The sequence below is a fragment of the Panthera uncia genome, chromosome A2 (genome assembly GCF_023721935.1).
Source record: "Panthera uncia isolate 11264 chromosome A2, Puncia_PCG_1.0, whole genome shotgun sequence".
In the NCBI taxonomy this organism is placed as follows: domain Eukaryota; kingdom Metazoa; phylum Chordata; class Mammalia; order Carnivora; family Felidae; genus Panthera; species Panthera uncia.
In genome coordinates this window covers 11,658,133-11,685,475 of record NC_064816.1, presented here as the reverse complement: position 1 = coordinate 11,685,475, position 27,343 = coordinate 11,658,133, and the positions used below count along the sequence as shown (strand labels likewise).

At 54.8% G+C, this 27,343-nt stretch overlaps 1 protein-coding gene across 1 annotated transcript in view; it reads left to right on the top strand.

Annotated features, from left to right (window-relative positions):
- CPAMD8 (C3 and PZP like alpha-2-macroglobulin domain containing 8) overlaps positions 1 to 27,343 on the top strand; it is an 81,863-nt gene that overhangs the window by 41,641 nt on the left and 12,879 nt on the right. Inside the window, exons 20-29 of the mRNA XM_049640170.1 lie at positions 564 to 795; positions 5,339 to 5,492; positions 5,741 to 5,871; positions 7,711 to 7,762; positions 13,256 to 13,554; positions 14,177 to 14,402; positions 15,948 to 16,124; positions 21,360 to 21,441; positions 24,293 to 24,449; positions 24,588 to 24,662. Of these exons, the coding sequence (XP_049496127.1) occupies positions 564 to 795; positions 5,339 to 5,492; positions 5,741 to 5,871; positions 7,711 to 7,762; positions 13,256 to 13,554; positions 14,177 to 14,402; positions 15,948 to 16,124; positions 21,360 to 21,441; positions 24,293 to 24,449; positions 24,588 to 24,662 (1,585 nt within the window). The remainder of the gene's footprint in view (positions 1 to 563; positions 796 to 5,338; positions 5,493 to 5,740; positions 5,872 to 7,710; positions 7,763 to 13,255; positions 13,555 to 14,176; positions 14,403 to 15,947; positions 16,125 to 21,359; positions 21,442 to 24,292; positions 24,450 to 24,587; positions 24,663 to 27,343) is intronic.

Here is a 27,343-nt window from a genome sequence, read left to right as displayed (position 1 = left end):
CTCTAGGGGAGGAGCCTCCTGGGCCTCCTCCAGCCCCTGGGGGCTCTGGTGCTCCTCAGCTTTTAGCTGCATCCTTTCCATCTGTTGCCTCTGTCTTCACATGGTCTCCTCCTCTATGTCCAGATTTCCTTCTTATAAGGACCCGCATCCTTAGATTGGGGCCCACCTTCGTCCAGTATGAACTCATCTTGGCTAATTTCATTGGCAAACACCCTGTTTCCCCAAATAAGGTCACATTCACAGGTACAGGGGGTTAGGGCTTGGGTGTAACTTCTGGGAGACACAAGCCCCAAATGACTCGACCCTCCCCCTACACTGGGTGGAGCATGCACTGTTGTGGGTCCACCGTTGTCCTGAGAGCCACTGGTGTGCCTCATTACCTGAGTTAGGGCCGAGGGGCGGCATTCTCCTGTCACACGCCGCGTTGTGCCTGCGTGCTTGTTGCCGAGCTGCAGGGGCGCCTGCCTGGGCCCCCAGGCCTTCCAGCTGCAGCCCTGCATTCCCACCTGGCTGCCTCAGCTCGGCCCTGGAAAAGGGTCCCATGGTTGTCCATCCTTCCGCAGCGACCCGTCCGGCGAGGAGATGCTCAGCGTGCGGGTCCCGGACTCCATCACCAGCTGGGTGGGTGAGGCCGTGGGTCTGTCCGAGGCCTGGGGCCTGGGTGTCGCCGTGCCTGCCCTGCTGAAGACCTTCAAGCCTTTCTTTGTGGACTTCACCCTGCCCGCCTACGTGGTCCGCGGGGAGCAAGCCAAGATCCCGCTCAGCGTCTACAACTACATGGGCACCTGTGCCGAGGTACTACGCCCGCCCCCGCACACAGCCTTCCCTGTGCCCGGGGGTGGGAGGATGGCACCCGTGATGTCAAGAGGCAGGGGTGAGGGGAGGATATCAGCCTGAGGGGCTTGGAAGGGGACAGAGCATCTTCATTATCAGGGAGGGAGTCACCGAAGGGGCGGTCCCTGTGTTGTTGGGGAGGCAGGGGCAGGAAGTCCTGGAGGTCAGCAAAGCAAGTGCTCAGTATCCCAGTTTGTTTATTTCTTTCTTTATTTTAAATGTTTATCTTTGAGAGAGAGACAGAATGTGAGTGGGGGAGGGACAGACAGAGAGGGAGACACAGAATCCGAAGCAGGCTCCAGGCTCCGAGCGGTCAGCACAGAGTCCTGTGCGGGTCTCGAACCCGTGAACCTTGCGATCATGACCTGAGCCAATGTCGGACGCTCTACCGACTGAGGCGGCCCGGTCTCCCAGTTTATACTTGCACACCAGCCGGCCCTGGCCGCGTTGCTCTGCTTGTTGGTGTTTCAGGTTCCACAAATGTCAGGGAGATAGGAGTCACCGGTGGTTACACGCTAAATGGGTTCGCAGGTGCTAAGAAGGGTGTCCGCAGAGGGGCCCAGACCCTGGTCATGCTGTCGAGGCTCCAGCCCCTGCAGGGGCTGTGCGGTGGGGTCTGGTGGAAAAGGCTACTCTACCCCTTTCTTGTAGCTGCTGTGACAAAGTAGTGGGAACTGGGTGGCTTGAGACAATAGAAATGTGTTGTCTCACAGTTCTGGAGGTCAGAGTCCAAGGTCAAGGTGCAGGCAGGGTGGGTTCCTCCTGGGGGCTCCGAGGGAGGGTCCCTCTGGTGCCTCAGGCCTGGCTTTGGCGGCTGTGGGCAGCCCTTGATGTTCTTTGGCTTGTGGCTGCATGGCTCCAGTGTGCAACCTGTCTTCACATGGCCTTCCTTCTTCCCTTGCTTTCCCTTCCCTCTGTGAATTTCTCTCTGTGTTTCCTCTTCTAAAGATCCCAATTCTGTTGGGGTAGGGCCTACCCTAATAACCTCATTGTAACTTAATGACCTCTGCACAGACCCCGTTTCCAAAGAAAATCACGTTGACAGGTACCAGAGGGTTTAGGACTTCAACATAACTTTCCGGGGGCCACAGTCGGACCGTTACAGCTACCCCAAGACAGGGGGGCTTGGGGCTGAGCTTGGAGGCTGGGGAGGAAGGCCGGCCGGCGAGGGGGGTGGCCTGTGAGATAAGGTGGGTGCATGGAGGGGAAGGGAGAGTTTCGGGGGGCAGGGGTCTGTGTATCTGTGCGGCTTGGGGAGGCCAGGAGCACTCACCCTCCACCACTTTGTAATCCTTGGGCGCTGGCTAGGCCTGGATGTCAGTGGTGTGTGGGAGGAAGGGAAGTGGGGAGGGCTCTCCGGGGTTAGGGGCAACCCTCAGGGGCTGGAAGCCGAGGCTGTGGGTAGAGGGGTGAGTGGGGCACAGGATCAGTGGTCCAGCTGGGAGCAGGCCTGCTCTCTGCAGGTCTCAGCCTCACCCTAACAAGCCACACGCTGGGGACGTGGCTGACCTCCCCCTGGCCCTGCCCAAGTGGGTGGGGACCCCGAGGGCCGTGGGCTCACGACACACTGAGGGCAGATGTGAGCTGCAGCCGCAAAGCAGGCACCATGGAAACCAAGAGACTTCACCCCAGATTTTTGGCTTTTCCTGAAACAGTGAGGACACGTGGCTAGAGAGTGATTGGAATTTGCTACCAGCGGGGTACCCAAGGCTGCCTGGGTGGGAGGCACGGCCGCTACCCCGCAGCTGTGGTCCCAGCAAGTTCAGACCCCACTGCCCCCAGAAGACCAGGCTCTGGCTCAGCACTTCCACTTACAGCCCCACTTTGCTCAGTTACCCCATCTGTAAACTGGGCAGGAGAGCTCACCCTGGCCCCATTCACCCTCACTGGCTTTCTCTGGAGCAGGAGGGAAAGAGCAGACACGAGGGTCCCTTGTGAGTCTCAAAGGGGATGGCTGTGGTCTCTGATCATTTCTGAGCCTGGCCCGGAAGCGACAGCGAGCACTGAGTCCCGGCTCAGAAGGTGACCTTGAGCTTGCACAAAATATTTTACTCCTTTTTTTCCTTTGCAAGTTCTAAACGTCCACTGAATGATTATGTCTGCATCAGAACACGTGGCATGTGATGGCGAGTGACAGCCTGAAGGCCGGTAAAGGACTCTCGCACAGCCGTCTGGCTGGCACAGCACAAGTTCGATGCTGGTGTTTATATTTGACTTTCCCGCTGGTGTTTCTTTGATTCTACAGAAGAGCCACATGTTAATGTGTTGTCACATAGGAGCTTCTTGTCCCTTGAAACTTTATAATTAAAGGAAAATTTCAACTGGAGGGGGAAAAAAAAAGAATAGTCATTGCAGGTTCTGAAATGGAAATGAAACCTCCAGAGGCCACCAGAAAGGGGCCCCTGGGTGTAAAATGCCAGTGATTCGAATTCACTGTCACTCAGAACCAATTGTGCACGTGCTCTGTGTGTGCTGGGCCTTGTGCAGATGTCAGAGGACCCCAGGGCCCAGGACGTGGGGTCCATCTGTGCTCAACCTCGGAGCGCTGTTACCACTAACCTCTGTGCCCCGTGCTGGCCTCAGGATTTTGCCTACATCGATATCAAATGCCCACGCGGGCCGGGGAAGAAGGGTTGTCGATGCAATTGTTCCCAGACAGGAAGCTCAGAGACTCATTGTTACATGCCCAAGCTCTCCCAGGGAGTTTGGGGCAGAGCTGTGTTAGAATTGAGTGTTTTCAGGGAGCCAGCGGAACCCCGAGAAGAGGCAGGTCTCCTGAGCTCTGGAGTCGTCAGGCACTGTTTGAGCCAGGCACCAGGACCTGGAAGGGCATTCCTGGAAGAGGGAACAGCATACACATGCAACAGAGGCAGGAGGCGGCTTAGCCTGTCCCGGGAATTGCCCATGACACAGTCTAGCTGGGCTTTAGGGTCTGGTGGGGAAAGCAGGAGAGGGGTAATCAGAGCCCCGTGCATTTGGCTGGGTGGGAGCTGCTGTGTTGGAAAGCAAGGCGGTGGCCGAGGGGTGGCCTGAGGGGACTAAGGGGGACACATGAAATAGGCTCAAAACAGGCAGCCAGGGAGCAGTGCCCCAAAGCCCAGTGTCTGTATGGTCCATCCTCTGTCATTCTTTCTTTTTTTTTTTTTTTTTTTTTTTTTTTTTTTAGTTTATTTATTTTGAGAGCAAGAGAGAGCAAAGCACGGAGGGGGGAGGGGCAGAGAAGGGGAGAGAGAATCTCAAGCAGGCTCCAAGCTGTCGACGCAGAGCCCAACGCAGGGCTGGAACCCACAAACCGTGAGATCATGCCCTGAACTGAAACCAAAAGTCGGATGCTTACTCAACAGAGCCACCCAGGTGCCCCTGTCATTCTTTTTGCCAGGAGGAATAGGACCCCCATCTTAAAAAGCCGGAATAAGTGCAGACTGATCCCTGATCAACCAGGTGGCCCCTGCAAGGGAGGGTCCTCACCGAATGGGCAGGCGGGACCCTCAGGTGCCCCTTTCAGCTGCAAGAACACGCTGGAGGCTGGTTTGTCGCACATCCCCAAGGCACCAGGAAAACGGACCCATCCAGCTCCCTCAACACGGGCAGGCGGTCATTCCACCCAGGAGCCGGAAAATACGGCCCACTGACACTTGGCTCTCAAGTTTCTTCTTTCCTCCCTGGAAGAATGTTCTGGAAGAACACTGAGTCAAGAGGGATGTGGGAGCTCCTGACGCAGCCTGCACCAGCTGCTCACACTCAGGTCCCTCCGGGCTTGTCCTCAGGCAGGATTCAGATGCTCTGTCACACTTGCCACTAGATTTTCCTCGGAACCTTCCCTCCACATCACATGTGCATGTGTGTGTGATGTAGGCATGTTGACCCTCAGGCGCCCAGGGATTACTCGTGTCCTCTTTGGTACATTACTTTAGCTCCTAGTAGGGCCCCTGCACCCACTAGGTGCTTCACACATGCTCGTTGGACAAAAGGATGTGGACCAAGGAGCCTGGGACCAAGGCTCCGTGGACCAAGTTGCAGACTGGGAGGTCTAACCGTACGTGCACATAGAGACACTCGTGTGCACACGCATGCACACATGCATTGTGCACGTGTGTATGCATAGACCACACCTACATGCACATAGGTGTGCACAGAGATACATGCATGCACGCATGTGCACACACACACAGAACTCTTGTTATGACCCTGTGGACCTCAGAGCTTGGATGGAGGGTCAGGGGGAGTGCCTTGTGGGGCCTGCAGGGGGAGTGGTCCCTCCCATCTGGTACCCATCTGGTGCCCCCCATCAGCCTTGGCCCTAAGGGGAGGCTGACCCCGTGGGGTGTTGGGGGGCCGAAGTAAAAAGAGGGCTCCCAGCAAGACCATGGTGAGTAGTGGGGGGACCTTCCGAGAAGAGCGTGGCTTTTGGAGAGGGCTGACGCGGTGGGCAGCGGCCAATGGGATGTGCCTGGAGGGCGCACGCATCCCGGGAGCCTTGAGAGCGGCATACCTCCCTCCCCAGGTCTACATGAAGATCTCAGTTCCCAAGGGCATCCGCTTTGTGGGGCATCCAGGCAGACGCCATCTGACCAAGAAGGTGTGCGTGGCCTCTGGGGAGACGGAACCCACCTGGGTGGTTCTGTCCTTCAGTGACCTGGGACTCAGCAACGTCACAGGTGAGGCCCCGTGCTGCTTCAGGCATCCACCGCCCCCCCCCCCCCGCCCCCCGTCCGGACCCCAGGCACAGGTGAGTGGCCGGTGGGGCAGTATGTGAGGTCAAGGCCACGTTGAGAGACAGGACTGCGGCTGGGGAATGGTCAGGAGGTGGGGCGAGGCGGTCCACGAGGAGGTGGGGCGTGAGGCTTCCCCGGGAGGGCGGGCGTTCTGTTCGGACCGCAAGCGCTGAGCACACAAATCCCCGCAGCCAAAGCCCTGGCTTACGGAGACACAAGCTGCTGCCGGGACGGGAAGTCCATCCGACACCTGGAGGACCACTTCGCTGACAGGAGGGGCCCCACTGGGAGGGATCACATCAGGCGCAGTGTCATGGTTGAGGTAAGCCCGTGTCCTCAGCCAGGGCACTCGGCCGGGGCCTGATTCCATCACCCATGAGGCGGGGGCCTGGCTGGGGCGGGGGCAGCCCCCACGGGTCCTGCTCTGGGGCTCAGGGCAGGCATGGGGTGTCTGCATTTCCTCGCTAGAGGCCCTCAGCATCCAGCCCCTCCGCCGTGCACCGTGGACTTGGGGAAAGCGGTCTGGGACTCGCAGGGGCCGCAGGGAAGTGTCCTCTGATCCCCATGTTGACCGTGTTGGAGGGCGATGTGCCTCTGTCTCCGACTTCCTGTTTGTCATAGGCAGCCGTAGGGATTATGACCTGGCATTTGGAGGGCGGTCACTAGAATGCCTGGGGTAGAAAGGACGCAGAGCCTATGCAGCAGAGGGGCCCGGGTGTTGGGGTCTCATTGACGCCCCACCTCCCCTGCTGGCTGGGAATCTAGGATCTACCGCTCCATGTGGGCTGGGCGTGTGCCTTGCTAGTCCAATCCTGCTCCGTAAATCAGGGGCGTTCACTCTCACCCCACAATGTGGAGAGGGCACCTCGCAGTGCATGTTGGGCATGTGGTAGCAGTGATGTCCCATCTTTTGGGGGCTGCTTGGACACCTCAGAGCCCAGAGCCCTGCCAAGACTCTTCATGCCACGTGGAGAGTGCACGACAGCCCCGAGGAAGCTCCTCACGGCGTCCCCAGTGTCTGCCCCTCCCCAGGGGCTCAGCTGCAAACAGCCGCCTTCCCTCCTGGCCGTGGTCCTGGCAGCGCGGAGCACAAATGATTTCCATCAGCCTCCGGAGTCACACACACGTGCTGGGCAGAACTCCCCGAGGTGGACGAGTCGTTGGCCACAGCGTGCTTGACGTGACCTGATGGATTCCTCCAGGACAAGTGGGTCCTCTGATGAGGAATGCCATCTCCGTGAGCCAGTGGGGTGAGGGGATGGCCTCAACGGGAAACACAGAGACCCCTGGGAACCCTTTGCTCGGCCTGAACGTGCTCCCTGGCCCACAACCCGCCCTCCTGGGGCCAGAGGAGATGGCAGGCCATCCAGAGTTCTTGCCTCGTCCGTCTGCAGAAGGAATTTCTCAATGCACAGAGAGGGATTCTCAAGGGGCTCTGCCCCTGGGCCTTTCCTCCCACTCACACGGCTCAAGGGCTGCCTAATCTGCAGTATCGCTTTGTGCAGGTGGCCCTGGGGGCGGGAGGTGACAGGTGGGCATCAGAAGACCTGAGAGGTCGAAGCAGAAACATTGAAGCGTGGTGGACGAGGAAACCAGGTTTATGAAACAGGACGTGGCCGACGTGCGGTTTGATAAAGCAGCAAAGCCCTGCTGCCTCTCCACCCCGCTGGAGAGCTCCGGGTGCGCGGTTTGTTTGCCGGATCGGATATTTGGTGGACCCTCACGCGACGCTGCGTGCCTTCTGCTGGGGACGAAACTGCGCGTGGCACCAGTACCTTCCCGCGAGGTGGGGAAGCAGGTGACGGTTGGGAACCACCGCGGGCGCTAAACCGGAGGGAGGAGTTGCTGGTGCCCTCCTGCCTGGCTCCCCGATTAGCCCAGGAGACCCCGAGGACAAGGGGGAGTATGGGAAGCACGGCCAGTCTAGAAGCAGCTGGTGAGTGGGTTTGACCAGAGCCCAGAGAAGAGGAATGAGCCTCAGTTTCCCCACTCGGGCCTAGGAGGTAGGCAGCCTGGTCTTTCTCTGGGTACCCGTGACATTGGCACCACCCTGCAGGGTCCAGACTCGGAGCCGCCGCCATGGGAGGGCAGCCGCTCCCCCCCCCCCCCCCCGTGCCGATTGCCCCTCCCCCGCTCAGTTCTCCCCATCTCTCTGTTTCAGCCGGAAGGAGCCCCCCGCAGCTACACCTACAGTGCTTTCTTCTGTCCCAACGGTGAGTCCCTGCACCCACCCCACTGAGGACTTTGGCCCTCCCCCCACCACACTGTTGCAGCACTCCTGCTGCTAAGTGGATGCCTGCCCTTCCTGGGGCCAGAGGACACGGCAGGGGAGAACTGAGATGTCCTGGCTGGTGACAACCATAAGCCAGAGCGAGGGCTGGGCATCTGCCACACAGGAAGGATGTGCACATGCATGTAGGCTGGAGGTGCCAATGGGAAAAGAGACCACAGGCGGGAACAGGGCTGTCCTCAGGGTCCTGGGGTGAGGAGCCTAGGATCCAGAGAAGGGAGGTCTTAGAGAGACGTCAGGGGAAAGCTGTGGGAAACGACCGACCCGGAACCCTGGGCCCAAAGAGAAAATAGGAAATTCAAGTGGGTTCCAGAAGGGGTGGGATTTGGGGTCTGCCTCGATCCCCTGAAATCGATATTAGGTTTGTACATGATCCGTGAAAAGAAAGGGGTAAGGAGTGTGCGGTGGACAGAATGGCCAGAGCAGGGCCCTTCCATGCCTCTGCCTCGGTGGGGTCAGGGAAATGCTAGGCAGGATGTGAGCCCGGCTGCCAGTGGGAGGGTCTGCCCACTCCCTGTCCAGCCCCTCCCAGAGGAGCTCAGGCCTGGCCTGGCACTGGGCGGCACCCAGCAGGCTTTGCCAGGTGGCCGAGCTGAGGATCTGAGCTGAGTCCCCGGGGATTGTCGGCTCCCCAGGTACAGCACCTCCCCGTTGCCAAGGCATCCAGCGTGACAGGCCCCACATGGACCACTCTAGACACAGGCTTCCTCTTGACATTGACCACCCCCCCCCGCCACGCCCTTTGTGTATTAAACAGCAATGCATCACTTACAAGCTGAAACGAATTTTGACAGAGGTGCAAAAGCAAGTCAACGAAGGAAGGAGAGCCTTTTCAACAAATAGTGATAGAGTAGTTGGACATGATTGGTAAAAGCATGAACTTTGACCTAAAGATCCCACTTTATATGAGATTAACTCAAATGGATCATGGACTTACATGTACAATGATAAAACTTTTAGGAAAAATGTGTGAGAAAATTTCTGAGAAACCTTTGGGATCCAGACCTGGGTAAAGGGTTTTTAGACATGATACCAAAAAGCATCACCCATAAAAGGAAACTCATAAATGGACCTTATCAAAATGAAAAACTGCTTTGCAAAAGATGCTATTAAGAGGAGGAAATACAAGTTACAGACTGGGAGAAAATACTTCCAGACACAGGTCTGACAAAAGACTAGTATCTAGAATATCAAACGATCCAATTAGAAAGTGGGAAAAAGGAATAAACAGTTCACCAAAGAAGGTATACAGGTGACAGATAGGCACAAGGACGTTCAACATCGTTAACCATTAGCAAAATGCAAAATAAAGCACGGTAAGTTGTCAAGGCACGCTTATCAGAATGACTAAAGTAAAAAAAAAAAATAGTGACAGCAGTAAAAAATGGCGAGGATGGGGAGAAAAAGGATCATTCATACGTTGCTGGTGGGAATTGTAAAATGGTGTGGCTGCTGCTGGGAGTTTCTTAAAAAGCTACACATGCTCCATGCGTACCACCCAGAAATTGCACTACGAGGCATTTTTCCCAGAGAAACGAGGATTTATGTTCACACAAAAACCCATACATAAATGTTCATATCAGCTTTATTTGTAATAGCCCCAAACTGGAAACAGCCTAGGTGTCCTTCAGTGGATGAGTGGATAAGCAAATCACAGTACATCCCTACCTTGGAATGCTATTTAGTGATAAAAAGGAATGAGCTATTGACATATGCAGCTATCTGGGTGAAGGGGATTGAGTGGGGAAAAAAAAAACCCTTCAATCCCAATAGGGTCCATAAATTATTCTGTTTGCAGTATTTTTTGAAATGACAAAATTTTAGAAATGGAGGTTATATTAGCCATGGCTGGAATGGGGAGGAAGAGTGTGGGTATGGTGATAAAGGCCAATAGGAGGGATCTTGTACAAATAAAATTGGGGAAGTCTGAACAAGACTAATGGGTTGTATCGATGTCAATATCCTGGTTGTGATATTGTACTAGAATCTTGCCAGATACCCCTGGGGAGAACTGGGTCCAGAGGACACAGATCTCTCTGTGTTATTTCTTACAGTCATATGTGAATGTACAGTTATCTCAGCAAAAGTAAAATAAAAACATTTGTAAAAGTGACGCATAGGTACAAATACCGTATGATTCCACTAATATGAGCTACTTAGAGAAGTCAAAATCATAGAGACAGAAAGTAGATGGTGGGAGCCAGGGGTTGCCAGGAGGGGAGGGCAGCTTAGTGTATAATGGGGACAGAGTTACAGTTCTGCAAGGAGAAACAGTGATGATGTTTGCACAGTAGGACTGTATTTGATACTCCCGAACTGGACACATAGAAATGATTAAGAGGACACACTTTACATTATTTGTATTTTACCACAATTTTAAAAATTGGGAAAAGCAAAAGCAATACTTGTGTATTACAGGAAACTTAGGAAGATAGAAAGAAGGAAAAATATCTCCTCTGCTTCTGATCCAGAGATGACCTTTTCTAACATTTTGTTATATTTGTTTGCATAGGGTTGATCATTGTTTGTTTTAACATAGTTGTGACTCGTGAGCTAAATAATTCTGTGGTCTGCCTTGCTCATTTAACACATCTCGAGCACTTTTCTTTGTTATTGTAAAGACTTTATAAACAGCATTTCAAAACAGCTTCAGTATGTTCTATCAAATGACTGTTCCAGAATTTGACCACTATAGAATTTTCTTCTTATTTTTTACATGTTTATTTATTTTTGAGAGAGAGGGAGAGAGAGAAAGTGCTGGGGGAGGGGCAGAGAGAGAGAGGGAGACACAGAATCGGAAGCAGGCTCCAGGCTCCAGCTATCAGCACAGAGCCTGACACAGGGCTCGAGCCCACGAACTGTGAGATCATGACCTGAGCTAAAGTCGGATGCTTAACCGACTGAGCCACCCAGGTGCCCCTGTTTCTACTTTTTTAAAATCATAATTTACACTAGGCTGAATGTACATTTGTATTCAAAGTAAAGTCAGTAATATTTTTAACATGCTGATTGAGGTATAATTGACATACAATAAATCACACGTATTTTAAGCGTATAGTTTGGGAAGTGTTGACATCTGTGTACATGTGTGAAACTATCACATCTAAGATAATGAAGATTTCCATTAACCCCAAAAGTCATGCCCCCTTGTAATCACTCACTGATAAGATACCATCAGGCACCTATCGGAAGGGCGAAAAGTAATCAGAGGGACAACACCAGGTGTGGCGAGGAGAGGGAAGAAGTGATTTTAGTGTTTTTAGTCTTGTCACCAGGGAACTACTGACCTGTTTCCTGTCTCTGTAGATTACTTCGCACTTTCTAGACTTTTATATAAATGGAATCATATAAAAATGTACTCTTTTTCTCTGGTTTCTTTCACTCAGCATAAAAATGCTGAGATTCATTCACGTTGCATGTATCACTAATTCAATCATTTTAAGGCCGAGTGGGCCTCCATTGAATAGATGTGTTGCATTTTGTTCATTGACCTGCTGATGGATATTTGAGTTATTTCTAGTTTGGGGCTATTTCCAATAAAGCTTCTATGAATATTCATGTGCAAGTCTTTGTATGGATAATATGTTTTCCTTTCTCTTGAGTCTGTACCTATGAGTGAAATAGCTAAATCATACAGGAGGTATGTGTTCAACCTTTTACGAAATGATCACACTGTTTTCCAAAGTGGTAGTCCCATTTTGCATTCTCACCAGCAGGGGGCGAGAATCACTTCTTCCCTTTCCTCGCCCACACCTGGTGTTGTCCCTCTGATTACCTTTCGCCCTTCTGATAGGTGCCTGATGGTATCTTATTGTGGTTTTGATATGCATTTCCCTCATTCAAGCATCTTTTCATGTGTCTGTTTACTATTAATGTATCTTTTCTGGTGAAGTGTCTGGTCAGATCTTTTAACGTTTATTTTACGTTGACTTTTGGAAGTTTTTATAAATTTATTCTTGTTACAAGTCATTTATCAGATGAGTGCTTCGCAGAGACATTTCTCCCAATATGTGGCTTGTCTTTTCTCTTAATAGTGTGTTTATAAGACCAGAGGTTTTTCTTTTCTTTTTTTTTTTTTTTTAGAAGTTTTTCATGTTGATGTGGCCCAGTTTACCAGTTTTTCATTTTATGGATTATGCTTTTGCCGTATCTAAAAGAAATCTTTTCCAGGGGCATCTGGGTGGCTCAGCTGGTTGGGTGTCCAACTCTTGATTATGGCTCAGGTCATGATCTCGCAGTTAATAATGAGTTTGAGCCCCGCACCAGTCTCCACGCTTGGGATTCTCTCTTTCCCTCTTTGCCTTTCAACCACGTGTGTGCTCTCTCTGTCTTTCAAAATGAATAAATGAACTTTAAAAAAAAGAAATCTTGGGGCGCCTGGGTGGCTTAGTTGGTTAAGCGTCTGATTTTGGTTCAGGTCATGATCTCACAGTTCCTGAGTTCGAGCCCCGCATCGGGCTCTGTGCTGACAGCTCAGAGCCTGGAGCCTGCTTCCGATTCTGTGTCTCCCTCTCTCTCTGCCTCTCCCCCATTTGCACTCTGTCCCTCTCTCATAAAATAAACTTAAAAAAGATTTTAAAAGAAAGAAATCTTTTCCAATTCCTACACGTTCTCCTCCACGTTTGTAAGCATTGCGTTGTACGCTTACAAAATAGCTCTGATCCGTTTTGAGTTGGTCCTTGGAAAACCACGCGCGGTGTGGATCTGAGTTCCCTTTTCTGCTTCTGGGTAACTAGTGGTTCCGACAGCCTCTGTTGAAAGGATTTTCACTGTCGAATTGCCTTCTCACCTTTGTTGCAAATCAGTTGTTCGTGCACGAGCGGGTCCGCGTCTGGACTCCCTACGCTGTTCTGGTGAGCCTGGGTTGATGTCCGTACCACACTGTCGTGATTACTGCCGCTTCCGAGTGCGTCTCAATGTCACAGGTGTGAGTCCTTCACCCTGGTTCCGTTTCAAAGTTGTGTTGACCCTCTGGGTCCTTTACGTTTCTATATGAATTGTGGAATCAGCTTTGTCATTTCCGCAAAAGACCCTCCCGTGATTCTGACTGGGATTGCCGCGAATCCGTGTGTCAGTTTGGGAAATAATTACCGTATCTGCTGTGTTGTCCTCTGACCCACAAACGCGGTCTGGCTCTCCATTGATTGGGGTCTGAATTGGCTGCAACAGCATTTTGCAGTCTCTGGCTATACAGGGCTTTTGTAGGAGTTAGCCCCGTGAGCATCTCCTCTTTCGTGTGCCCTCGGCAAAGCTGTGGGTAAGCCGTCTCCGTTCGCCGTTGCTCAGGAAGCTGCCTGCAGAGCCACAGTGAGACGGGCCCCCCAGGGGCCCTGATCCTCAGCTCTGGACACAGGCAGGGAGAGGCAGGATGCCTCCAGGTGCCCCCTCAACACCCTCTCTCCTTCCCTCCGTCCAGAGAGAGTCCACATCTCCACGCCCAACAAGTACGAGTTCCAGTACGTGCAGCGGCCGCTGTGGCTCACCCGTTTTGATGTGGCCGTGCGAGCCCACAATGATGCCCGCGTGGCCTTGTCCGCCGGACCCCAGGACACAGCGGGCATGATAGAGATTGTCCTGGGGGGGCACCAGAACACCAGGTCCTGGATCTCCACCAGCAAGATGGGCGACCCCGTGGCCAGCACGTACACGGCCAAGATCCTGTCCTGGGATGAATTCAGAACGTTCTGGATCAGCTGGCATGGCGGGTTCATCCAGGCACGGCTGGGCTGGCTGGGGTGGGCGTGGGAACCCCGGGCTCCTTGGCATTTGCTGCTTCTTACTCTGTGTCCAGCTCTTAACAGGGGGCGAGGAGGAGGGGGGGATAAACACAGGGTGCAACCTCAGGTTGCTCACAGTCTGCCTAGAGTCACTTACAAAAAAAAAATAAAAAGGTGAGAGCTGTGGTGGAGGAAGCACCCAGGGGAACTGGGAGCTGAAGTATAGTGGGTCGTCGTGGGGAAGGAAAGTGCATATAAGCAGGTGAAATCGAGGCTGGGACATTTTATGGGTCAGGCAAAGAGGACATAGGAAAGGAGCAGCTAACAGCTTCTTAGAAGAGGGACATAGCCAAACTGGGTTTTGAAGCATGCATAGGAGTTCAGCAGGCAAACTAGGGAGTGGAGGATGTTCCAGGCAGAGGGAATAGCATGTGCAAAGGCCCAGGGGTTCCAGGGAACTGACGGCTTGGCAAACTACGTGCTACGCTTGTGTCTCTTGTTGGCCATTTAATGGATGAGGTGACCCTTGGTTTCTCTGTGGGCCCTGTAGCCAGTGTCACTGCTGCCTGAGCGCTTCCTTTCAGCATTCAGCAGCCAGCAGCCTTGGCCTCCTTTTCCAGGTTGGCCATGGCCCAGAGCCTTCCAATGAGTCTGTCATCATGGCCTGGACCCTCCCCAGGCCACCGGAGGTCCAATTCATCGGCTTCTCCACTGGCTGGGGCTCCATGGGTGAGTTCCGCATCTGGAAGAAGGTGGAGGTGGACGAGAGCTACAGTGAGGCCTTTACCCTGGGAGTCCCGCACAGCGCCATCCCTGGGTCAGAGCGGGCAGCAGCCTCTGTCATAGGTGCGTCTGCCCTGTTGCTGGCTTGGGGAGTAGAGAGGCGAGAACTGAGGCCGAGGGGCAGGGTATCCGCCCCAGGCTTGGTCTCGCATCAGCCTGTGCTGGGAATCTGTGCCCCTGCGGCCTCACCTGACCGGCCACTTTGGTGCTTTCTCCATGCCGGGGCAGACCCTGAGATGACCCCAGCCCTGTCCTTGAGGAGTTCCCCGTCTGCCCACCCAAGCCCTGTGTGAAGCAACCCCAAGGGGCAGGTGGCGAATTCCATGAGAGCAGTGAGCATGGGGTGATGTGCAAGAGGACAGAAAGTGCGGGTGAAGTCAGCCGGGTGCGGGGCAGAAGGTGGGGGTTCTGGTGAGGGGGGCAAGTTTCCAGAACGTTTCCTGAGCAGGAGCGAGTGGCTGTGACAGGGGGTCTGGGGGGTGTGGGTGGTCTCCTGTAGCCCGGCTACAGGAGTGGAAAGTGGGGCCTCTGTGACGGATGTGGTGTTGGGTATTGGAAGCATGGGAAGAGGGGAAGAGGCCAGGAAGGGCAGACAGTCCTCAATGCGGGGGTCTCAGGTCTCTCTCACACTGGAGAACAGAAGTCCTGGGGCCCAGAGAGGTTGGTGATTGTGGCCCAATCAGAAGAAGTGGGAGTTTATAATTTCTGAGTCAGGAGATGAAGTCAGAGATGGCCGTGGGGGTCAGTGGCCTGGGTAGGGGTGAAGGGAAGCCAGCAGATGGGCAGGGATGGAGAGGGGGTGAAGGCCAGGACCTGTGTGCCAGTGCCTTCAGCATAGTGGAATAGAAGGTGGAGAAGAAGCTGGAAAGCCCGGAGAAGGGTGATGAGAAAGCAGCCAGGCAGGCCCTGCCATGGATGGAGGCTGCAGGAGCAGTGGCAGCCTCAGTGGGGCAGGAGGAAAGGCCAAGGAAGGAAGGGAGGTGTGATCAGGAACAGCAGGAGTTCAGCCATGTGTGGTGCAGAGAGGCCAAGAAGAGGAAGACAGAGTGCTGAAGGGAGGAAAGCACAGGAGAAAAAGAAAAAAAAAAAAAAACTTTAAAAGTATACCAACAATATCATGTGTGTACAGAAACTTTTTTTAAAGATCTAAATACTTGTGGTTGAAGAGAAAATCACATTTCCTATTGGAAGTTAGGAAAAAAATATTTAAAATGGAACCACAGTGACTGGATTGACCTGTCAACGTGTGGGATGCAACCAAAGTCGTACTTAGAGGAAAACGTATAGCTTTAAATGTACCCGTTTTAAAAGCCAAAAAGAAACGAGCATTCAGCCTAATGAAAAGGTAGAGAGAGAGAACACCGAGTTGAGACTGAAGAGCAGAGAGGGAGGCGTGTGGGAGAGTTCCAGCAGGTGGCGGCCAAAGCCAGGGCACCCGGTGGGCCACGTGAGCACAGGGCATGGTCCAGTCCCAAAGGCAGCGCCGGCCGTCAGAGGGTGGGGAGCTGGTGTGAGGCCACAGGCCGCCCTGGGGAAAGCCGTCCTGAGTACAGCCAGGGCGCCGGTTGAGGCCAGCCTGCAGCCCAGCCCTGTTTTCCTTCCCACCAGGAGATGTCATGGGGCCGACCCTGAACCACCTCAGCAGCCTCCTGCGGCTGCCCTTCGGCTGTGGAGAGCAAAACATGATCCACTTTGCGCCCAACATCTTTGTCCTCAAGTATCTTCAGAAAACCCGGCAGCTCAGCCCGGAGGTGGAGCGGGAGACCACTGACTACCTGGTACAAGGTACTGGGGCCGGGTGACTGTGCGGAGGACACGGGGAGGGAGGCAGCCTATGTGCCCGGTGCAGCGGATGTGGAGGGACGGAAGGGAGTGGAAGAGGCCACTTCCAGGCCCCCGCCTGGTCACTGTCAGCAGGAGCCCCGTGTCTGCACCCTTTAGGACAAGGCTCTGAATGCTGGGAATCAGCTATGGGGACAGCAGATGCACCTTTTAAAAAATGTAGATTTGGGGGGAGCGCCTGGGTGGCTGAGTCAGGTAAGCATCCTACTTTGGCTTAGGTCATGATCTCACAGTTCGCAAGTTCAAGCCCCGCATCGGGCTCTGTGCTGACAGCTCAAAGCCTGGAGTCTGCTTTGGATTCTGTGTCTCCCTCTCTCTGCCCCTCCCCTGTTCACTCGCGCTCGCTTGCTCTCTCTCTGTCTCTCTCTCAAAAATAAGTAAACGTTAAAAAAAATTATAAAAATAGGGGCACTTGGGTGGCTCAGTTGGTTAAGCGTCCGACTTCGGCTCAGGTCACGATCTCAAGGTTCGTGGGTTCGGGTTCTGCGTCGGGCTCTGTGCTGACAGCTCAGAGCCTGGAGCCCACTTTGGATTCTGTGTCTCTGTCTCTCTCTGCCCCTCTCCCACTCATGCTTTGTCTCTCTCAATAATAAATAAACATTAAAAATAAAAAAAAAATAATAATATTAATAAAAATAAGAATGTTGTTTTTTTTTAACAGAGCAATATAATAGCAATATAACAAACATTAGAAAACAGATATAGGGGCGCCTGGGTGGCTCAGTCGGTTGAGCGCCTGACTTCGGCTCAGGTCGTGATCTCATGGTTCACGGGTTCAAGCCCCACGTAGGGCTCTGTGCTGACAGCTCAGAGCCTGGAGCCTGCTTATGATTCTGTGTTTCCCTCTCTCTCTGCTTCTCCCCTGCTCACATTCTGTCTCTCTTTCAAAACTAAATAAACTTAAAAAAATTTTTTTTAATAAATAAGGTATAGTCAAAAATGAAAGGCACCTCGGTGGCTCAGTCGGTTAAGCCCCCGACTTCGGCTCAGGTCATGATCTTGCAGTTCGTAGGTTCGAGCCTGCATCGGCCTTTCTGCTGTCAGTGCGGAGCCTGCTTGGGATTCTCTGTCCCCCTCTGTCTCTGCCCTTCTCCTGCTCGCGCGCGCGCTCTCTCTCAAAAATAAGTAAACATTTAGAAGAAAAGAAACGAAACGTTCCCTGTAATCCCCATGTCAGTGTTGGCTCCGTATTTATGCTCCTGCCCTCCAGCAGCACAGGTTAGCGTCACCGCTCTTGGTGCCTTATAACGTGGCATCGTACCGTGTGCCCCAGCCACACGCTGTGCGTGTGCAATTGGTCCGCCGGGCTGTGCGGAGCCGTGGTCCATTCACCTGCATGGCTGCGTGGAGGGACCATGGGTGGTGTGTCTGATGACGGGCGCTAGAGAAATTCACATTCAGGGCTTTTACGGTCGTGATGCCCCGAAGCATCCTGTCCGGGTGCTGGGTGAAAACATCTGAATATCTGTGTGTGTGTGTGTGGGGGGGTAGTCCAGAAGTAAAACTGCTGGGTCTCGGGACGTGTTCAGTTCATAATCATTTTCGAGGCTATGCCATTTGTCCATCATAATACATTTATGAACTACGACATGCTAAACTCCTCTCTTAGACACGTTGGGATTATTTCTCGAGTTTCCCCCCTAAACAATACAGCGTTGAATATCTTCACAAAAAAACAACGCAGCACCGAATATCAGAAATGACGCAGCGCTGAATGTCTTCCGTCGCCAGGAATCAGATCCTCAGAGTAGGGAACAGCCCTGTGTGTGGAGGGTAGGACCTCTGAGTGCCCTGACCTCAGCTTCCTCTTCACGTCTTGGCCCTGCAGGGAGGGGGACAAGGGAGACTGTAGCCTCGCCTCTGTCACGGGCACCTGCTGTGTGTTCTCAGGTAGGGCCTGTTCTCAGTGCCTTGGTTTCTTACCTATGTGTGTAGCAAGGGAGTTAAGATCAGTTGATGCCAAGGTCCTGGGGCCTCCTGGGGTGTGCTTCTGGCCCTGGGCTGGAGGTGGAGTGAAGGAGAGGAAGGAGAAGGTTTGACCCGTCTGTGAAGCTGGCATCCACAGCGGCAGGTCCGTGCACTTCTATCCGTGCTGCCCCAAGTCACCTTCCCGGCCACCCCCAGACCAATGGTCCTCATTTCCCAGCTGAGCAAAGCGAGAGTCCTGGAAGCAGCCAGCCTGAGACCATTCAGGGGCGAGTGGTGGGGGCTTCTGAGATCCCAGGCTCTCCTGGATCAGCCAGCCAGGGCACTAGGTCCCTGCCAGGGTGAGATGAGAGCCCACGGCCACAACGTTGGAGGGTTCTGCTTTCAAGAAAGACTGGCATGTGCCCAGCCCAGATGATGCCAGGCCCCTCTCCGATGGGGAAACTGAGGCATGAGAGCGCCTTGATCCCTGAGGCGAGCCTGGGGTTCCTGCCTCCTGGCCTGTTAAGGTTCCCAGTGACTGTGCTTCTGGATGAGATCTCCAAAAGCAGTCCTGATGATCTAGAACCATCCGTCCTCAACGGGAAAAGGAAACAGAGAGATGTCGTGATGAAAATGTACAACCCTTCGATGGAAAAATAAGGTGGGTTGCCATGGGCTGAAAATCTGGCCTGATAAGGGCTGACCAAAGACTGCTGGGAAGCCCAAGCCCGCTCAGTCTGTGGCTGGGGACGCTCAGGTTGCTGAATCCATCCTGGCAAAGGGCCTTGAAGGCCACCCCTAGTCGTAACCAGCAGCGTGGACCTCTCTTGGACAGCCAGACCCTGTGCCCTTCAGCCAGTTGGCATTTCAGACTCTACCGGTTTTCTGCACACTCGCTGGTGTTCGTTTCCTGGGCCCACCTTCACAAGTGCAGACGCTTCGCAGGCAGGGCGTTTTTTCCAAGTCGAAGGTTTCGCTTTCCCGACAGCATTTGCTCACTCAGCGTCTCTGTGTCACATTTTGGTGATTCCTGCGATAACTTCGAACTTCCAGATTGTTGTTATATTGGCATTGCCGCGATCTCGTGCTAAAGCTTGAACGGAAGAGGAGTTGCTTCTAACGGATGAGGAAAGAAGGCTTCTTGAGCTGGAATCTGCTCCTGGAGAAGATGCCGTGAAGACTGTTGGAACGACGACACAGGGTTCAGAACGTCACAGAGGCAGAGTGGAGGGGGCGGCAGCAGCGGGATTTGAGGGGACGGACCCCGATTCTGAGAGAAGTCCCACCGTGGGTGAAATGCCATCAAACAGCATCGCATGCTGCAGAGAAGTCGCTCGTGAAAGGAGGGCTCCTTCGATGCAGCAAACTTTACTACTGTCTTATTTAAGACACTGCCACAGCCACCCCAGCCGTGAGCGATCAGTCAGCAGCCGTCACGTGGAGGCAGGACCCTCCACCAGCAAAAACATTTCGACTCGCGGAAGGCTCAGATAACGGTTAGCATCTTTTTGGCCATGGTATTTTAAAGTTTTTCTTCTTTTTAAAATTTTTTAAAAATATATTTATTTTGAGAGAGAGCACACGCACACGTGCACAGCAGGGGAAGCGCAGAGGGGAGAGAGAATCCCAAGCAGGCCCTGCACGGTTGGCACGGAGGCCCATGTGGGGCCCGAACTCATGAACCATGAGGTCAGGACCTGAGCCGAAACCAAGAGCTGGACGCTCAACTGACTCAGCCACCCAGGCGCCCCAGTATTTTTAAATTAAATAAACCGAGGCACGTACATCGTTATCTTAGACATAATGCTGTCGCAGGCTTCGCGGACTATAGAGTAGCGTAACCATAACTCTAAATATACTGGAAAACCAAAAAAATTCATTTGACACGGTTTATTGCAAACGGGTCTGGAACCGAACCCGCGGTATTTCTGAGGGATGCCTGTACCACCCGCTGCATGACTCAGAACAGGACTGGATTCACTCTCAGCTCCGGGGGCCAGAAGTCCAAAGTCAAGGTTCAACAGGGTTGGTTCCGTCTGGAGGCTTTGGGGGAGCCCGCCCTGTAGACACATCACCGTGCTCCCTGCTTTCGTCTTCACAGGACTTTTTCCTGCGTCTCTATTTCTGCCTCTCCTGTCTTCTAAGCACATCAGTCCCTGGATCTTGGTCCTCCCTTATTCCACGATGATCTCATCTGGAGATCTTCCGCATAATTGAATCTGCAAAGACCCTTATTCCCCATAAGGTCCCATTTTGGGGTTCCAGGTGGCCATGAACTTGGTGGGGGGGTCACTGTCCATCGGGTATAGTGCTCCCTTCTGCTCTTTCCACCTCCGAGGGCGCAGCACCGTCCTTCCAGCGGGGAAGTTGCAAACCTTGCTGCTCTCCAGATCTTTCTTTTTTTTTTTTTTTTAATTTTTTTTTCAATGTTTTTTATTTATTTTTGGGACAGAGAGAGACAGAGCATGAACGGGGGAGGGGCAGAGAGAGAGAGGGAGACACAGAATCGGAAACAGGCTCCAGGCTCCGAGCCATCAGCCCAGAGCCTGACGCGGGGCTCGAACTCACGGACCGCGAGATCGTGACCTGGCTGAAGTCGGACGCTTAACCGACTGCGCCACCCAGGCGCCCCCAGATCTTTCTTTCCTCCAGGCCTCAGCGGCTCTGCCCACACTGTCTCCACCACCTGATCCGGGGCAGCCCGTCGTCCTTGCCCGCCTGGACGGTGCCCACCTCCCGGTCTGCCTGCTTCCTCCCTGGACCCTACAGACCACCCACTGCCCATGTCCCCTTGCGTCCCAGCCCCGCTCACACCGCCCATGCCCCCCCCCTGCTGCCCTGGCAGCAAGGCCAGACCCCCAGGGTGGCCCGAGTAGCCTCCTCCCCTCCCTCCCCTGCCCCCTTGCTCTTCTGTTCTCTGAGCACACCAAGCTCTTGTGGCATAGTGCCCACCCCCGGGGACAGAGGGTGCTGCCTCGAGATGGTGCACGTCACCGACCACCCAGGCGTGATGGGTATGTGAGCAGGGGTGACAAAGAGGTGATGTCAGGAAGCGAGAGGAATAGAGTGGAGGTTTCGGTCACACCTGTGGAGTGGGGTTGTGCGTCTCCGGTTGTGGGTGGTGGGGCAGTTTCCAGGGCCTCGGCTGTGAGCGTGGGACAGTTTTGGCCCCCCCGGATGGGAGTATTACATCATGTGGAGGTCCCACGGTAGGGCGAGGCCCAGTCCCAGCGGCTCGCCAGGATGCCGACCCCTCCCTTTGCCCCGCAGGTTACCAGCGGCAGCTGACCTACAGGCACCGGGACGGCTCCTACAGCGCCTTCGGGGATCGGGACGCATCGGGGAGCATGTGGTGAGTCCCCACTCCGGAGGGTATGGCCGCGGGGTCTCTCCACCTCCCCCTCACCCTGGAACCACAGCCTCACGCGCAGCACAGCAGGGCCAGGACGCTCGGGGCCAGATCCCCGGGGTGGCCGGGGGGCCTGGCTGGGAATTGGAGACAGCCGTGGCCCCTGCTCCCCCGGGATTCAGAGGGCAGGATGTGGGCAGGTGTGCTGGGCCCCGGGTGCGGCGAGGGGGGGGCGGTTCTGCTGCTGTTGCCGCAGTGCCCCAGGCGGAGCCCCTGCCCTCCAGCCCCTTGGGAGCAGGTCCTGGGCGTTCTGGTCTCTTCAGAGCCCACTGGACCCAGAAATGGGGGTGACCCGGAGGAGGAAGGGGGTGGGCTGGGAGAGGCCATACCACCGCCTGGAGGCTGAAGTCGGGGGAGTGTGTGGGCACAGCAGCCTGGGGCCTGGTTTCCCTTTGGCTTTTGGGGCGTCCAGGGCAGGGATGGGGCTTCAGGGTCCCGGAGGGAGAGTGGCCAGGACCAGCTCACTCCTGGGGCAGGCACGCACAGGTTTTAGGGTATGGGCTATTTCGCATTTTGGCAATTCACGTCAACAGAGCCCGGGGCCACCACTTGAGTTTTTTTCTTTTTCTTTCCTTTTCCTTTTCCTTTTTTTTTTTTTAGTTTTGGTAAACTACACAAACAAAATTTATAATCTTCACCATCTTAAGCATCCAGTGCGGTGACATCGAGTACATTCACCCTCTCGTACAGTCGTTACTGTCCGTCTCCCCAGAACTCTTTTTGAAAAAACTTTGGCTTTTTTTTAATGTTTCTTTAATTTTGAGAGCAATAGAGAGACAGAGCGCGAGCAGGGGAGGGGAAGAGAGACAGGGAGGCACAGAATCGGAAGCAGGCTCCAGGCTCCGAGTTGTCAGCACAGAGCCCGACGCGGGGCTCGAACCCACGAGCCGTGAGATCATGACCTGAGCCCAAGTCGGATGCTCAACCGACTGAGCCGCCCAGGCGCCCCTGAAAAAACTTTTTGTTAATGCTTACTTATTTTTGAGACAGAAAGAGTGTGAGTGGGGGAGGGGCAGAGAGAGAGAGAGAGAGAGAGAGAGAGAGAGAGAGAAAGACAGAGAATCGGAAGCAGGCTCCAGGCTCCGAGCTGTCAGCACAGAGCCCGACGCGGGGCTCAAACCCATGAACCATGAAATCATGACCTGAGCTGAAGTCAGATGCTTAACTGACTGAGCCCCCCAGGCACCCCGCGTTGTGCTTTTATGAGACTGCGAGCGTGTGCTCGAGATTCACGCGTGCTGAGCAGGTGTCAAAGTTTCTTTCCCTCTTAAGGCCGAGTAATAAATATCTGGCTGTGTGGATACGCCCGGTTTTGTTACTCTGTTCATCAGTCTGGACAGCTGGGGGGGGCTCCCATGGTGTCTAGGGCGACAGAGCTGCTGGGAACACGGGTGCACAAATACCTCCTTGAGACCCCGCTTTCGTATTTGGGGATGTCCCCAGAAGTGGGACCGCCGGGTCGCATGGGAACGCCACCTTCAGCCTGTCAGGGAACCGCTGACCGTTTTCTTCTGGCTGCCGCACCACTTCCTGTTTCTTTAGCAGCACACAGGGCTCCGGTCCCTCCACATTCTTGCCGACACTTGTTGGTTTGTGCCGTTTGGACGACAGCCCCCTGATGGGCGTGGCGGGGGGGAGCCGCTGGGTTTTGAGGAGCGGGGACCGCGCCCCCGTCCTGAGTGGGGCGTTCTCCCACCGACGGTTCTATCGCTCGTCTCTCTCGGCTCCTTGGTTTCCATCCAGTGTTTCTCCCGCGATTATTTTTCACCCCCTCATTCATCCCCCGGTCCCATCAACTAAGTCACTCGGGTGCACCGTGACAGAGCGGGGAGGGGTGCGGGGTGGGCAAGGCACAGGCCGCAAAGCCAAGGATGGGCAACTGTGACCCAGAGGTGGGCTGTGGGGAGGCCAGGCGGGGGTCTTGAGGGTCCCAAGAGCCCAACCCAGAGCGGGGGTGCCCGAGAGGCTTCCTCCGGGCAGAGGCAAGTGGGCTGAGTATTGAGAGACAAGTGGGACCTCGTCCTGTGTAAACGGGAAGGGAAACGTGCCTGGACACGTAGCTGAGGCTAGTGGGTTGGCGGAACGTTACCAACTTCAAGCCACAGAAATCTGGCCGATAGGCAATTCTGAATGCCAGTTCACGCCACAGTGCTGGGGAGGCCACAGGGTTGGCCAGCCTGGCAGGCCCACAATGCATCGGGGCCCCGGGTCTTTCCTCGGGCCCCTGTGGGCTCTCTCAGCACAGTGGCTCCTCCCCTCATGGTGGCAAAATTGCAGCAGCTGCTCCCAGCATCACCGCATGTGCCCATTCTAAAGTCACTCTCAGGGCCAGGGACTGAAATGCCCCTAACTGTGGCTGGGTGGGGCCATCAGGGGTCTAAGCATCTAAGGCACCTGGCTGCAGGCTTCCAAGAAAGACTGGAGATCTCTCTGGAAGACTGGGGATCTCTCAGGGAGTGGCTGTGGAGGGGCAACAAGGAAGGTCTCCTGCATGTGGCAGGGGGAGGCAGGGCTGGACCAGTTCCCGGGAAGGCCTTGAGTGCCAGACCCTGGTGCTGCAGGGAGGCAGGCCTCTGTCACTGGGCCCTGCTGGGTGCCCACACACTTCCCTGGCGTGCTCACAACAGCCCCCGAGAGGGCAAGCTGGACCCTCCTGTGTTATAGGGGAGGAAGCGGAGACTCGGGCAGTGCAGGGAGCGTGCACGGTTCCTCGGGGTGCCCGCGGGAGGTGACCTTTTCTGCACCACCGTCCCCGACCCATGGCCCTCCCAGCCCCTGCCTCATCCTGTTTTAGGCTCACGGCCTTTGTCCTGAAGTCCTTTGCCCAGGCACGAAGCTTCATCTTCATCGACCCGCAGGAGCTGGCGGCTGCCAAGGGCTGGATCATCCAGCAGCAGCGGGGGGATGGCTCCTTCCCGGCCGTGGGCAGGATCCTGAACAAGGACATCCAGGTGAGTGGCCTCTCCGCCTCCTTCTGGTGCCTTAGCCCTGCCCCCTCCCCCACTCCCCGGTGCTGGCTGTCTCGGGCCAGTAAGAGGTCAGGGGCTGTCCCCTCTGGCTCAGGGTGAGGCTCCAAAGTCCTCTTGCAGGGTGGGATCCACGGCACAGTCCCGTTGACGGCTTACGTGGTGGCTGCACTCCTGGAGACAGGCACTGCCTCGGAGGTGAGCACTGGGCGGCTGGGGGAGTGGGTGGGCAACGTCCCCCCCGCAGGCCAGGCTGGCCGTCCTCGGGCAGGCTTTATTTCTTCCTTGATGCCCTCCTTCCACTCTTTTTTCATGCTTTCCTGTGGTCCCAGGATGCTCACCTTCTTGTAGCCCGGGCAGAGGATTGAGAGGGTCCTGTGACAGTCGTGGTGTGGGGGGGTGTGGAGGTGCTGTATCCTGAGTATGAGACGTCCCAGGACTTATCTGACACCCCGGGACCCTGTTTGGGGCTACATCACGTTCCTGGCTAGTGACCCATGGGCTCACTTCCGGGAGTCCTGTACAAAAATTTGTGAAATTTTTTGGGGGGAAGGGTCTAGAACCTCCATTTACAGTGGGTACTGGAGCCAGTCAAGGTTTAGTTGTCCCAAGGGACTGGAGGGCCATTGTTGCTTCTGTGAAGCGGGGTGCGTATAACCTGTTCCCTGCGGTGAGGGCGTCCCTGGTGGACCCCAATCCTGGGAGTAGGGACCCCACCATTCCTAACATCTGTATCGGTTCTACATCCCCTGGTGACGAACTGGGAATTGTGGCTTTTCTCAGAATTCGTGGCCTCCCGATCCAGATTTAACCTCTGGGTCTAGGGTTTGCCGTGACCTAAGATCTTCTAGGTCCTGTGCACTTTGCCTGGAGGGCCCCTTGCCCCGTGTTAAAGGGCTGAATCGTGTCTCCCCGAAATGTATATCCTGAAATCCTAACCCCCTGTCTTAGCCAGCTTGGGCTGCCGTAACAAAATACCACAGTCCAGGAGGCTTAAACCACAGACATTTACTTCTCATAGTTCTGGAAACTGGGAAACCCAAGTCAAGGTTCTGTTTGAGTCAGTTCTTGGTGAGGGCTCTCTTCCTGCCTGGTAGACAGCCACCTTCCCGTTGTGTCCACACATGACCTTTCCTTGGTACGCACGTGTGGAGAGAGAGGGAGTTCTGGTGTCTCTTCCTTTTTTTGTAAGGACCCTAAGCCCATTGTGGGGGCTCCACCCTCAGAAGCTCAGCTAAACGTAATCACATCCCAAAGGCCCCGCCTCCTAACACCATCACATTGGGGTAGCGCTTCAACGTATTGTGGTGGGGGGCCCAGACAGCACCCCCATACCTCGGAATGTGATTAGGGCCTTTGAAGAGGTAAATCAAGTTAAAATGAGGCCATCAGGATGGGTCCTAATCCCATATGACTGGCGTCCTCATACAAAGGGGGTTGGACACAGACACACACGCACAGGCAAGATGACATGGAGACACAGGGAGAAGACAGCCGGCTGCAAGCCCAGGAGAGGCCTGGGACAGCCTCTTCCCTCAGTGGCCCACACCGTGACCTCAGACTTCCGGTCTCCAGATCTGTGACACCTTGTCTTTTTTTTTACTGTTTAAGCCACCCACTTTGTGGCACTTTGTTACACAGCCATTGCAAACTCATACACCCTGCCTCTAGGATGGCCAGCAGTCCTGAGGGAGTCCCAGGACTGGGGGCGGGGGCTGGTGAGTGCCTGCACCTCTGAGGCCGAGGGACCCCGGCCCCTCCGCATCCCCTGAGGCGGGCCCCTCCTGTCTCCTCTGGCTACGCTCCTTCTTCCAGTTAAATGGACTTCCAGGTCATTCGGACCCTGTCACACGTTTAGAGCTGTGTCATGTGTGTCTTCATTCACTCCGGACTCTGAAGGCCTCTGTGCCCTAGGCTGGATTGTGGCCCCTGGATCGGGGTCCGGGCTGCTGTAGCAAGTACCACAAACTGGCTTCAGACAGCACGGATTTATTCTCTCACAGTCCTGGAGGCCATACGTCTGAGGTCCAGGTATCAGCAAGGCTATCTATGCTCCTTCCGAAGGCTCTAAGGGAAGGTCCTTCTAGGCCTCTCCAGCTTCTGGAGGCCCCGGGCATTTCTAGTCTTGTGGCCGCGTCACTCCAGTGTCTGCCTCTGTCTCTGCATGGCCCTGTGCCTGCGTCTCTGTGTCCTCTCCTATGGGGACATGGGTCCTAACTGTGGTGTGTCCAGGCCCCAGGAGGTACCTGGTATATCTCAACGCCCCGCATTAGGGGCGGTTTCCATACTTTGTCCTGATCGAAAGATGGAGAACTTTGGGAGAGCATGCTTTCTGAGATCTTAACAATCTAAAGCAGAGATGTCTTTTTTTGAGAGAGAGAGAAAGCTGGAGTGGGAGAGGGGCAGAGACAGAGAATCCCAAGTGGGCCCCACACAGCACAGAGCCCAGTGCGGGGCTCGAACTCACAGAACCGGGAGATCGTGACCTGAGCCAAAATCAAGAGCCAGACGCTGAGCCAGCTGCACCAGCCAGGCGGCCTAAAAGCAGAGTTATCTTAACACCATGGCTCCATCGGTGCCCACGGGAACACCGTTGCTCATTTATTAAATTCACGAATGCTTCTAATCACTCATTTTTTCCATTTAACCAATATGCTTGGGCAGCTTCTCTGCATCAAGCCCCCGCTGGACAGCGGCCTCAGTTTCTGTCCTCCAGCGGCTCACGTTAGGGCTGGGGGAGAAGCATGATCAGGGTTGGTGGGCTTCCTGGGGGAGGCAGCACTTGAAGTGAGGCCTGGAGGATGAAGTGGGCCTGGGCAGGGGTTCTTAAAAGCCAGGCTGGTGAAGGGGTGGGTGGAACAGGGTGGTCCGGGCTCTGC